The 14,470-nt window shown below is 43.9% G+C and overlaps 1 protein-coding gene across 5 annotated transcripts in view; it reads right to left on the reverse strand.

The window, feature by feature from the left end:
• Positions 1-14,470, reverse strand: part of SDC2 (syndecan 2) — a 122,666-nt gene that overhangs the window by 11,774 nt on the left and 96,422 nt on the right. For all 5 annotated transcript variants that reach the window (XM_055546607.1, XM_055546611.1, XM_055546609.1 and 2 more), the window contains one exon: positions 7,489-7,600. In XM_055546607.1, coding sequence (XP_055402582.1) covers positions 7,489-7,600 — 112 coding nt within the window. The remainder of the gene's footprint in view (positions 1-7,488; positions 7,601-14,470) is intronic.

Here is a 14,470-nt window from a genome sequence, read left to right on the forward strand (position 1 = left end):
AGCTCCATGGCATATGGGGTCTTAGTTCCCCGATCAGGGATCGAACCAATGTCCCTTGCATTGCAAGGTAGATTCTTAACTGCTGGACCACCAGGGAAGACCCTCAAGTAGCCCTTCTTTTACTTGTGTGTTCAGTTTCTCCCCCTCAAGAGATTGCTTCCCTTCTATGCTGAAACATGCTATATTTTCCATTTTCCATCATAACAACAATGAAAAGGGAACGCTGACCCTTTATCTCAGTGAGCTGCTGCACTTCCTCCCCTGTTTATAGTCAGACTTTCTCAGTGGTGTGCAGACTCACTGGCTCCTTCCCACACCATCTATTCCACTTTCTGCTCTACTCCCCCTAGTTGAATGTTCCCTGTCACCACACCGCTGGCATGTTTTCTTAAGGTCACCATTTCCCTTCACATTCCATATCCAGTGGCATTTTCCAGAGTGGTCCTCATCTAATTGAACCTCCTAGTATCACTGGACGCTTGTCAACTCTCACCTCCTTTCTGATACACTACCTTTGGGTTTCTATGACTTTGACTTCCTGGCTTTCCCCTCACCTCTCTGGCTATTTCTAAGTCTCCTTTGCAGATTCATTGTCTTCTACCTGGACACAAAATATGAAAAGTTCCTTAAGGTTGAGCCCTAGGCTGCACCTTACTCTACACTTTCTCTCTCACCCATGGCTTCTGTTACATCTAAATACAAATGAAACCCAAGCTAACCCAAGTGGTTCCCTTCTAGCACTCCTCCAAAATTTAGACCTACATATCCACCAGCCTCCTTGGCATTTTCACTTGAATGACTCAAAGGTAGTAAATACATCTTGGTCATCTTCAAAATAGAACTCATGAAACAGACCTGTGGTTGCCAGGGGAGAGGAGGGAAGGAGGGAAGGATTGGAAGTTTGGGATTAACAGATGCAAATTATGATACATAGAATGGATAAACAACAAAGTCATATTCTATAGCACAGGGAGCTATATTCAATATCCTGTGATAAACCATAATGGAAAAGAATATGGAAAAACATACACAACTGAATCACTGTCGTACAGCAGAAATGAACACAATATTGTAAATCAACTACTTGTCCATAAAATTTTAAAAAACTAGAACTCATGATTTCCCTGCCTGTCCCTCTACAAATGCAGTCTTTTCTCCTCACGTTATCTGGCAGTGAGTGGAACCTTCGTTCCTGTAAATCACAGCTCTGGCTCCCTCCCCTCTTCCTCACCACCACATTGAATCCATCACCCAGTTCTATGGATTTTACCTTCTTTTTATGTCTCCACTCTTAACACCTTTCTGGAGTTCCCGGGCATCCACCCCCGTCCAATCTTCCCATCGTCACTGTACCTCCCTTCGTCCTCATTTCCTTCTAGTCCTCTGTGCACAGACGGGCTGCAACCCCATCACTCTCCTGTTTAAAACTGTACCAGTGGCACTCCACTGCTCTCAAGGTGAATAGAGAACACTGCGGCCTCTTCTTGTGTAGTCCGGTCCTGGCCTACCTTTCAGTTTCCTTCAGCATCATTTATCCTGTTATCCCCTAGACTCCAGCTGTGGTCCCCTGATCTTCGGCCAGAAGTCTTTGCCTAGTTAATTTCTAAACTGCACCTCTAGACTTTTAGCACAAATGTCATTCCTTAGAGAAGGCCTTCCTTCCGCATTAGCGTCTTCATCACCTGCTTATTTAGCACCACCTTTCTTACCTTAAGACTGCATTTATCACAAGCTTCCAATGGCTGAGGGATTGCATTTGATTGGCTCCCCAAAAGAGTGTCTAACAAAATCCCAGCACCTCCAGGCGCTGACCCAGTATCTGTGCGGTAAGGACTGACCACTGACTTCCAACTGGGCACTCTGTCTTTTTGTTTGTTCATTTTGCCTTTTTACAAAAATAACATTTGAGAATTGTTCACATTCAAATGCAACATTCTTTTTAAGTTGATCATTTGTCAAACTTGTAACAACTCAAAAAATCCAAAGTCTGTAACTCAAACTAACCTGCTTCCTTAGACAGGAAAAAATGATGAATAGCCCCAGACTCCACATGGAATCATGTTAAAATAACAAGCAGTTCAAAAAATATGAGGTAAGATACTAGGAAAAGTGAAAAACTATGAATATGACTCATTTTAAATATGTTAATATATTGATTTCCTCCAGCATGTACACTCATTATTTAGGGGAAAAAAATGGTGAAGAGTATATTGAAATAAATATGGGATTTGGCATTAAACAAACTTAGTACTTGTTCTGGCATTTATTATCTCTGTGACCTTGGACAAATAATGCTTGAGTTAGTTTCTTCATCAGTAAAATGGGGATAACAACCACTAATTCTCAGAGGTGCAAACATTATATATATATATATATATATATATTTGAATTACATATATATATTTGAAAGCATTCTGTGTACATAAAATGTTACATAAATGTAAGTCATTAATAATGATGGGTCCAAATACACTGCTCTCTCATATCAGCTTCCCTGATTTTCCATCGAAATTTTACACATAATATGACTGATTTGCTTCTTAGGAAAAAAATTCAATGAGAAATGAAAAATTTTCAATTAAGGGTTTTCGAGACTCTTGGCTTACAACAGCTACAAATACGAATCGCCAAATTAGGAGTTTGGATAATTTGTTGTGCAAGAAGAGATTTTGTAAAGTAGAAAATTCTCTCAAGTTAGCACTTCTTAAATTAGATGAGTGACCCACCTCAGGTGGCTCTTCCACTGCATTTATCATCTTTATTAAAAAGATTGACCCTCGCCCAAACCAGAAATCTGGGGACCCCATTGATGACATCCCCTTCACCCCTGACTTTCAGCTCTCACTGTCCTCTGTGCCTGAAACAGCTTAGCCTTGAGCCAAAACCTGTTTCCACCCTGGAAACTCTCCTGCTTAAACTCTCATTCCTAAAATCAGTGTCATTCCCTCTTTCTCCATCATGGAACTATTTTTATCTGCTTCCACTGTTCACTGAGTCTGTTCTTTAAAAAAAAAATTAAATAACATTTTTTTCTATTTCCTAAAGAAATACATCTTTTAAAAAATAATGCATTTTTTTTTCACAGATGAAATTGGGAAATAGGGAATATAGGAAGGAATAAATAAGATTATTCCACCATCAGAGAAAGCATCGTTAGATTTTATTTACTAAAGTGTCCCTAGCACCTAGAATGGTATCTATTTCCCCATGTTATGGGTCATTATTAAATATTTGTTGAATGAATTGAATAAACATCTGCATATCATCTCATCTCCTAATGAGCTGTTCATTTCTGACATGACAGTTTCACTCTCCAAGGACTCTTGCACTCTCACAGTGTTCCTTTTTTATAGTGTTCTCTTCTTGTTTCAACATTAAAGTACCTTATCTCTCCAAATTTAGTAAGTTTTTCTCTAAGTTCTCACTGTTAGTTTCTGTTCTCTTCCAATTTGGGGGTATAAGAAGGTCTGGATCTTTCAGAAGTCCTCCTGTAAATGTCCAGGGAGCCTTGGTTGTCTTCTCATATTTAAGAGGGAAAGGCTGAGCAGCTGACTAGAAGCTCTGAGCACACAGAAGAAGTCTGTCAAATGCCAATGTCAGTATCTTAGAGTTATTTCCTTTGAGTTGGTTCAAGTCCCTAGAGAGGGTGAAGGCCAAGTTCTGGGAACTGACTGGGAGAAGACAACTGGGAAAATCTCTGCATTAACCTAAGCATTAATCTAAGAACTTGTTCTCCCTGTTTTCAATGTGGGGTCCCCATCCCCAAATGTGCCGGTACATTTCCAGTCCAAAGACCCTCTGTTTTTTCTCTCCAGATAACAAACCTCCAGTTTTCTTCTCAGGTCAGGAGCATCAATCCCTTTGCTGCATTCTGATGGGAAGGAATTAGGGAATCCACTTACTTTTTTTTTTTTTTAACTTTTTATTGTGTATCGAAGTACAGTTGATTAACAATGTTGTGATAGTTTCAGGTGGGAAACCTACTTAGTTCATAAACTTTCAGTCAGTCATCCTGAGTTTAGTACCATCTTCACCCTCCATCTAGTGGCGTGAATTCTAGGGCCCTGTGGGGACTCTGCCGTGTAAATTAGCTTGCTTCTTTGCTCTCCCCACCCGCGCCCCCATCTGCACCCCACAGCTGGCTAACTCAGCTTTCTCATGTCTGCCAAGTCTGTTACTACAAGCCCATCTGCCTCCCAGCTTTCAAAACACTGTGGCCTTTGGCTCCTATACTGTTCCATTTGTCCTCATGAGTTTAGGCCCAGTTTGTTTATGGGCAGTTTAGCTGGGTATTGGAAGGTATATACCTTCAATCTGCTACCTTTATCCAGAACTCTGCATTTAACTCTTAAACACTTTTGTTGTACAGCACCTTCTTAGGCTATATCATCCATGACATGGTGTAACAATTATTTTTTTTCTCATTTCTACATTTTTCTCATCTGACTCTTGGTTCCTTGAGCACAGAAACCTAGTTTTTCATCTCTGTGTGTCCAAAGAATATGGTCAAGCATCTGGCCCACAGTGAATGTCCATGGAACATTTAAGTGGATGGTTGAAGTTTCCATGTCTGTCAATGCCCACCCCTGAGCCCACATATATAGTAAGAGGATGATACATCTTCTCCCCTGGGAGGTGCCCTCTGGGTCTCGGGACATTCCTACAGGCCCCGTGCTCCTCTACTGAACAGCGTGACAGCACTGAGAAGAGAGGGAACACTGGCCAAGGAGACCCCAGTTTCCACCAGGGACGGTGCATCGCCGCGGCAGGGTCTCCTCATTCTAGGGTGGGGCTTCCGCACACAGGAGGCAGTAGAGCAAAGGAGTGAAGAGAACACACTCTCAAGCCCAGCTCCCTGGCCCCTAGCCCAGCTCCACTTCCAACAGTGTGATCTGAGGCAAGCTATTCAATCTCCTCAGGCCTTAGATTTTTTTTCATATGAAAAACAGAGGTAACAGAATCTGTCTTTATAGAGATGTTATAAGACTAGGAACAGTGTCTGACATGCAGTAAATAAGTAATAAGTAAAGGGCTTTACAAATTTTAGTTATAACTTCTGCTACCTTTAAGCTGAAAATCAACATCCCCAGTATAGTGCAAGGAGGTTTCCAAAATCCAGAACGATACACTTCTTTGCAGCAATGATCTGCCCAAGGTTGCAGCCAAGGCAGAAGCAATGTGGGCCCACATTTAAGTCTGAGCTCGATCTGTCTGATGAGTGGTTCAGGATTTCAAACGACCACTTCAATCCCCTTCCACCTGGATGGGGGACATGGGGGGGCTTCCAGAGGAGCAGGACTGAATCTGCATTCTTTGTATTAAATTTAAGGACAATCTTGGCAGAAATCAGAAAAATGACTTGGACAACCTCTACAAGTCTCTAACAGCTCTCAGATTCTAAGATCTGTAAAATGAGGACCAAAATGTATGTAGAGGTATATTTCCTGAGACATTTTGAAGAAGACAGTTACAAAGCACTTTTGAGGTGTTAACAAAAAAAAGAGGTGCCATGAGTGAACAATATTAATAGAGTTGTGGGCTACAGAGAACAACTTTTCACACTCATCCTGCGTGTGTGATATGTATCACTCTCCCCAGAATAACTAGGGTTATTTTTACATGAGCACCGCGTTGTAAGCTCACTGTTAACTAGGTCGGCCACACCCTTCTTGTCTTTCTCAGACTCGCCATTTTCCAACCTAAGATACTCATTCTTATATAGCTAGATCTCTCCCAAAGACCCAATTTTAATTTGCTCTGGGTATTCTGAAGCCCACACTGATCTGATTGTGAGACATCTACATTCAGCATTTGTTCAGTTGCTAACTCATATCTGACTGTTTGCAATCCCATGCACAGCAGCACACCAGGCTTCCCTGTCCTTCACTATCTCCCAGAGTTTGCTCAAACTCATGTCCATTGAGTCGGTCCAATGGACCAACCCAACCATCTCATCCTCTGTCATCCCCTTCTCCTCCTGTCCTCAATCTTTCCCAGCATCAGGGTCTTTTCCAATGAATTGGCTCTTCACATCAGGTGGCCAAAGAACTGGAGCTTCAGCTTCAGTATCAATGTTCAGGGTTGATTTTCTTTATGATTGACTTGTTTGATCTCCTTGCTATTCAAGGGACTCCCAAGAGTCCTTAGCACCACGGTTTGAAAGTAGCAGTTCTTTGACACTCAGCCTTGTTTATGGTCCAACTCTCACATCTGTACATGACTATTGGAAAAACCATAGCTTTGACTACACAGACTTTTACCAAATGTTGAATGTAAAATGAAACTCAAATCAAAGAAGATCCTGGATAAGACTTGCCTAGCATGCTGCTGACCTCACCTTCCTGATCTGATCATTAATACATGCACTAGCTCCTCCTCTTTCTCAGTTTCCTGGGAGCCTCTTGGCACAGGTGAAATATGTCCCAGGTATGGGAAATTGATTGCAAAATGATCAAACCCTTTCTCTTCCTTGTAGCGTTTTCCTCTGCACCGTGACAACCCTACAGCTCCCTTCACTAGGAAGCAGAGTCTGGGCTGGGCCTATGACTGGCTTTGACCTATCAAACATGGTAGTGAAATTGTGCCCATTCGAAGCCTTGACTTCAAGAGCCTTTGCACACTCCTACTGGCTATCTTGGGATCTCTGTCTCCTCCCTGTGGACAAATGGCTGGCCTTCTGGAGAATGAGAGCCCACAATGACCAGAGCCACGTCTGCCCGGCTATCCCACAGATATGACAGAGCCCAGCAAGATCAGCAAACTCAACCTGCAGCTGACCACTGACATGGGAAAGAGCCCAGTCAGGCCACCTAAATTGCCACCCTGAAGAATAAGGAGCTAAACAAAATGACTGTTGTTTTTAGCCACTACACTTTGGGATGGTTTGTTACGAGGCATTACTGAAGTAATAGATAACTGATACACCACAGGAGTTGAAGGTATCAGTGTACAATCATTTTACTTGGCTGCTGCATTCTCCCTCCTCCTTCTGAGCAATACACTAGCAGTAAGATAGTATAACTCTTCTTGGTCTCATCTATAAGCTTTAAGGTAGGGCTGGCAGTTTTATGAAACTAGTATTTGAGGGTGGTTTTCAGGACATCACTCTGATAATGTTGACAGAACACTGACCACACGCCAAGCAGCAAGCTCTAAGAGTTACAGATGCATCAACCCCTTAAGATGCATGGCAACCCTATGTGGGAGGGCTTATTATTATTTTCCAGTCTATAAATGAGGAAACTGAGGTTCAGCCAAATTAAATATATTCCCAAGATCTCACAGCTCAAGTAGCTGAGAGCTGGAATTCACACCCAGGCACCGTGACTCCACAGAGCGTGCCCTTAACAGTTATGCCTCCTGCTTGCTTCCCTGAAGCACATTCCAATAGAGTGTGAGTGTATGTGTGTGTAAGAGTGTGTGTGTGTGTGTGCACGTGCATACACAAACACAGAGAACAGAGATGAGTGTGGATGCAGCTAGCCTTACCCGAGCCTGATGCAGACGTGTAGTCATCATCGTCAATAGGATACACTCCTGAAGCTTCTTCAACGGAGCTGTTGTCAAGGTACATGTCTTTATCAGATGTCAGCTCTGCCCGCTGAGAAAGCAAAGAGAGGTGAGGATGGTGAGAAATTAGGAAATGAGTTTATTCATTCATCTCACTGTTCAGGCTTATACCTCAGTGACCTGTCCCTCTTTCCTGTTCCTTTAAGTCGATTTTTGTCCCTACCTTTCCTCAGCACGCCCTGACAAGTCGCATGACGTCAAGGGCTGACCACAGACAATGCTCCTGAGGGAAACCTAACCCAGTGGATCCTCAGAAGATGCCTCAGAAGCACCTATCACGGGCTTATTTCCTCACTTCCCACTAAAGCTGTCTGAGTTCCAGTGGCCCCAGTTCGAGCCCTAGCTCGAGCCATCTGCTTTCCCAAAGTCACCGTGAGGCTCCTTGACTGGAAAAGCTGCAAGACAGTCCACTCATTTAAGACTTTCTTGGGGATGTATTAGGGTGCTTGGGCAAAATCACCTCCCAGGGATGTGTCAAGGTCCCTTGGACAATTACAGGCCCGGCCACACTGAGAGAGGCACCATCATGGCCAGGAGCTCTCGGGGGCCATGCAGAGGCCAGCACCACACCCCGCCAGGAGCAGGGCCCGCGAGGCTGTGGACTGGGGCAACAGCCCACCATGAGCCGCATCCGGGGCCCACAGGCTTAGTGGAGCCTTAATGACAAATGCAAATAAACCCACAAGAGTGCATTCTTTTTATATTCCTGGCACTGGGTAACAGCAAATCACACACTGAATAGGGAAAGGGATCCTTCACTAAGTCGACCAGTTCCACAGCTTCTTAGCTCTTCAGTAAGAGTTTTAGTATTAAAATTCAACTTAATCCTGGCAAGAGAGTCATTCGCATGAAGTGGAGGCTGAGTAGATGTATAATTTTTCTTAAATGGTTTCAGTAAATTGATATTTTACCACCAGTATCTCATGAAAGCCCAGAAACAAATACAGCAGCCTGTAAGCCTCTAAAAAACACTTGTGTTTGGAAAAAGGCAGCACTCATTATTGTCCTATTTTTTTAAAAATCAAATGGAATGTTTGTTTTTAACAGGAATGGCAAAAAAATGTTTCCCTCATTACAGTGGCTTTCATTAGGTTTCCTTTTATTGATAAAATAACGCATTCTTCTGCTCCAGCTGTCACTGGACTGGAACCTTCCAAGGAGGACACCGGGGCCACCCCATCACAGCACCACTTTCTTCTCTCAGGTTTCGACAGCTGATTGGAGAGAACGAAGTGTCCTAAACCCAAGCCAGTGTCCTCCAGGCCTCAGTGACAACTACCGTGAAGGTATGGATGCCCGCTTTGCTTAAGCGGCCACATCGGCACGTTCTGAGAACTGAGACCTTAATTAGACACTGGTTTGCCAGTGGCCTGGCCGGCAGGCACTGAATGACCACCCTGAGACAAGAGTGTGCTGGAATTTTCCTAGAACAGTCAGAGCTTAACTCTGCCCTCTGAGGCCATGCTGCATGATAGTAGTCTCCAAGGCTTTCACCAGTCTGGGCCGGGTTTCCCAAAGCTCGTGAACCTACAGTATCAGGAGCCGTGGGTTCCACAGCCCCACCATCAGCGTCACTGACCCTGGCAGTCTCTTAGCTCCTCGAGGGCAAGGACTGTGCTTCATACATCCTCAGTTCATCCAACCCCCCACAATCACACCAGCTGGTGGGCAGCAGGTGCTCAGCAAACACTGCTTGGGCCATTTGTTGTCCTGCGTGTACTAAGCTTTGTGCTGTGAACTCCACCGGCAGAACCCTCTCATTCTTTCTCTTAAGTCCAGTAGACAAAACAGGCTCTGTTTTTTCAGACCTTCCATGTCCCCTTGTTAGGAACTACTATTTTGGATTTTGTAGCCTGTGAACAACTAAAGACAAAGGCTCGGTGTTATTGTTAATTGTCTGCGTGCATTTTTCTGTGGCCCCTCAGCAGAGCACACTTGGAGAAGGCAGGGCCTCAATGACCTGAGTTCTCTGGCCCTCTTGGAAGGCATGGGGATTCAATAAATATTTGCTGACTGAGATTACCTAAAACAAACTGGCCTTTGACTCAGGCTTCAGAGTTAACACATGTCACGAGTCCTGGGGGACTCCTACAGTTGATATCTTTCCATCTGAAGCCTCAGAGATCATCAGTCCCAAACTGTACACGTGGACAGGGACCTATTTGCGCAACCTTGAACTTAAAAGCAGAAACCTGTTTGCCTTTTCTCAACACTGAATGATTTTTTTCCTCTTGGCTCTGTCAAAGAAGTTGGAGGTGGCACGGGCCACACGAAATATTTAATCCCTACTTGTAAACTGCAAGTCTATTCATTAGGTGACCCAGTTGCTAGACGGGCACGTCTGTCACACGCACAGGCAGATGGGCCAAAACACGTCTCCCAGAGGACTGTGGCCACCTCACGACTCAACCACGCAGGCTGGCTTGACAAGCAACTGACTTCTCTATGACAACCAGTTCCTTAGGAGGAGGCTGTGGGACCTGAATTGCTACAAGACTTGGGCTCAGGACGCATCTAAAGAAGCTGGCACCCCCTCAGCCCCTCAGACTCTGCGAAGCTCCAGGGCAGCCCTGGGGCTGATGGGATGTTTAATGTGCTTGAGTGCAGCTAAAAGGATTTGTTCCTCCACTGTCTGATGTGGTACAAATAATTATGACATCACACTAAAAGTTATCTCCTTCTCGGACGTCAGGGGCACCAAGCACTTAAGAGGAATTGCCAATATCTATCCTTCCATAGAGAGCTTCACTGGTGGCTCAGCAGTAAAAAAATCCAGTGAAGGAGTCGCAGGAGCTGCACATTTGATCCCTGGGTTGGGAAGATCCCCTGGAGGAGGGCATGGCAACCCACTCCAGTATTCTTGCCTGGAGAATCCCATGGACAGAGAAGCCTGGTGGGTACAGTCCATAGGGCTGCAAAGAGTCAGATACAACTGAAGCAGCTTAGCACATGTGCGCGCGCGCGCACACACACACACACACACACACATACACACACACACACACAACCTTCCATAGTCTGATCTCATATAAGCAGGCTTCTTTTCCCACGGTAGCAGATAATGCTCAAAGAAAACCTCCACTGTCTTTTCTTCAAAACAAACAAAAAAAATCTTTGCAAACATGACAATTCCTTTGGTGAAGACTCCACACTCTGTGCAGAAAGGATTGCTACAGTTAACATGCCCAGAAAGGGAAATGAATTCTGCACTCACACTCCCTGGGGGCAAGACACGCATCTTTCAAAAGCCAAGAAAGGGGCGACTCAAGACTACGGCTTCTACACCAGCCAACTGTGCTTTGCCTCGCTAAGCAGAAAACCCCAAGACACACGGAACACTCTCGCGTTCGATGAGACAGAGCCCTGGATGAAAGAAACCAATGGGGAGGAAACGTGCAGAGGCCCAGCTCGACGGCAGGATTTCCTATCGAATTTGTTTCATTCGGGACTGGCCGTGACCAAGGGGCAGCGTCAATCCTGTTGGCTAACAGAGCTCAGAGTACAAGCTGGAAGAAAAACAAAGCTGGTCTTTCAGACCTTTCTCCCCTCAGCTGATGCGAGACATGCTGTGGGAGAGCAGAGGGAAGATGTGGAAAGCAACGAGGCACAATGAGGAGGAAAAGCAACCCCAGGACAAAACGGAGGTTCAGCCACGGAAACTGAGCCCTGAGTTACCTCCACAGAGGAGGTAATGCCTGAAGGCTGGTAAAATCTGCCATTGTCTCCCAACTCTATCGCTTCCTCCCTACCCTTCAAACTGCAGCAACCGTGCCACGCTGGGCCTGGACCGTTACAAAGGCTTCCTTCCTCAGCCACCCCTCAGGGCTTTGTCTCTGAATCCATCATCTGCCGAGGGACCGTTCTTAAACATGACCACATTGCTCCCCTGCTAATATAAAAAACCCTTTCTTGGCTCCCAGCTTCCACTGGATAAAATTAAAACTCCTTGGCCTTGAAAGACATTCTTACACCACTTGACCTCACCTGCATTTCCAGTCAGTTACTGCCACTTCCTCCACCCAAACCCCAGGTTCCATGACACACACACACACAAATAAAAAGCAACAAAAAATCTCCACTCAGACCTGGTGACATCAATTTACTTTATACAAAACCCCGAAGAGGAAATAAACTCCTCCAAGGACAGAAAATTGAGGGGCTCGCATACTTGAGGATGATGAAAACCAATATTCTGACAAAACAGTTCAGCCCAAACATATATGATGTCTGTAATAAAAATGAACAGAGAAAATACTGATTTGGTGCATAGAAGGCCACAAGTGCACTAATCTCAAAATGGGAAATATCACAAATGTTCCCATTGTCTCAGCAAAGAAAATTTGTGAGATGGCAACTGAATAAATCTACTTGCTGGTTTTTTTTATTATGAGGTAAAGCTTACATCCAGCAAATCCCATGTTTTAAACTGCCAGGGTGGAAATCTGTTATTTAGAAATTTGAGGTCTTCCTTAAAAGATACACTGCTTTATCTACTAGATGGATGTCCTCTAAATGCCTTAAACTAGTGCAACCGATAAACAGTGGTCGAGATAATTAAAGCTCAAAGCAGTAGGTGTTAAATTCACCTTATGGTGGAAACTGGGGCTTCCCTGGTGGCTCAGTGGTAAAGAATCCACCTGCAATGCAGGAGCTGCAGGAGATGTGGGTTGGATCCCTGGTTCCAGAAGATCCCCTGGAGGAGGGCATGGCAACCCACTCCAGTATTCTTGCCTGGAGAACCCCATGGACAGAGGAGCCAGGCGGGTTAAGTGCATAGGGTTGCAAAGAGTTGGACACAACTGCAGTGATTTAGCTTGCACGCACACATGGTAGAAACTTAGGCTTGATAGCAAAGTCAGAAAGTAGAAAGCCTTTTATGGATACCACCACCCCAAACCCAACCTTCAGAAAATTAGCCTTCAGACGTAAAAGTTAAATATTTGTGTGGCCTGTTACGACACTCTGAATCACCTCATAGGAAACAAGCACCTGGATGATGTTTCTTAGTTTTAGCATAAAGGGACATTCAGTCCTGACTTGGCCTCAAAGACTCAAATGCTTATTTACTTTCATGGTGATTACAAAGCACGAAACTGGCTGTAACTCTAGCTTATTTTTCTGGAGATGACTTAATAACCTATTTTATTACTAGTTAACACACACTGTAAATGAAATAATAATTAAAATTTTCTCCTACATAGTCCCACAGGGATGATATACTTGCCCTTAAGATGAACTTGCCAACTCTGGCTTAGGTAGAGCCCATGGGAACATATAATCTTAGAGCTTGACTGGACATTATAGGTATCCGGATGACCTATTTATTTCCAAAAGTGAAGACACAGAACACCACAGTGATAAAGTCACTTAAAAATCATCCAGTCTAGGTGGTGGTCAAACTGGAGCCCAAAACATTTGCCACCTAAATTCTGGGCTCTTGCTATTGAACTGTAATGCCCCACAACACGAAGCTATCAGAGCTAGTCAGCCTGGGGTTCAAAAGGATTAACTGTAGCTAACTGCTAAGTGTTTATTATGTGCCAGGCATTCTGTGCTAAGTGTTTTATAAGCACTGGCACATTTTATCATCTCAACAATCTCCACTGCGGACCAAGGAACTGAGGCTTGTCCAAAGACAGACAGCTCAGAAGAGGGGAATAAGGATTCATGTCCAAGTTAGGGCTTCAAAGTGTGTGCTTATTGAGAGTGTTGGCCTTGCTGGGCCTGCCCACTACCCACCCCCCCACCCCGCCTTGTAATTCACACGTAATCATAATGAAGGCTCTGAGAAGAACTGTAATACAAGAGTCCTGTTGAACTCTGCTTGATCCAACACTTTCAAACTTTGGCCATGGAAATTCTCCCCACATGCCCTGAAAATCTATTTAACATCTTTCAGAACTAGTGTTTTTGGCATTATAGATGGGGAAAAATCAGTGTGAAGAGTTAGAATTCTAGCTTAACAATTTCTTTTCTGCCTAACATCCTGTACACTGCCCCTGTGAAGGCTGCCAACTGTCACTCATTCATTTTTAGCAACACCTTCATCTCTATTAGGTGTCCCATCCAAATCAAAGATGTAATGGAAGGAAAGAAACTTATGTTTACTGTTGGGAAGCATACTGTGGTCCCTGAACATGTGTGAGATATGACTGCATTATATATTTACAGGCAAGTGCTACTGTATTTACCAAGCACTTATTCTAAGGACTTGTTTACAGAAAATGCTCTGCTATCTAACAATGGCCTAGACTTATTCTACCATCCTGTGTGTAACTCATACAAAAGCTGAGGTCACACATGAAAGCAGATTCTTAAATTCCTACTTAAGAAATCCTTAAGAAAGGTCTTTAAGCTCAGACCTGCTTCAAACACCTACACTGGTCCTTAATTACATAAAAAGCTAGTCTCTAACTTTAAGAAACACTTCAGCATGCCTTCCATTAAGTATGAATTTAGTTTAAATTATTTACTTGTGTCTATTAGGAAAATAAACCCAATTCTGGAAAGAAAAAAAAATCAGGTTTATGAAGGCAGAATCACATTTGGGTGTGAAGTATGAAGCAAAAAGATGACTGGGCTGCTCATAAAAATGTCACATCAAAAAATAAACTCTAAGAGAGTCAAATCATCAGCAACTGTGAACAAATTCAACTAGTTCCATGAACCTTTTGAAACAAACCAAAGCATGGGAGATGAGAGAATTCCTACAGGTAACTAACAATCCTGCAGGTCTGAACCACTCATTCAGAATTTACTGGTCATGGCAGATTTTCCCGTTGGATGTGGTAATCTTACCTCACCCCTTAGAATGTACATTCCTTGAAAAGGCTGAGGAACCAGGAGCAGGTCTGGTGTTGTCTGTATCTCCTGCTGCTTTACAGCCAGCATATGGGTAAAG

Source organism: Bubalus kerabau, chromosome 14 (genome assembly GCF_029407905.1).
Source record: "Bubalus kerabau isolate K-KA32 ecotype Philippines breed swamp buffalo chromosome 14, PCC_UOA_SB_1v2, whole genome shotgun sequence".
NCBI lineage: Eukaryota > Metazoa > Chordata > Mammalia > Artiodactyla > Bovidae > Bubalus > Bubalus kerabau.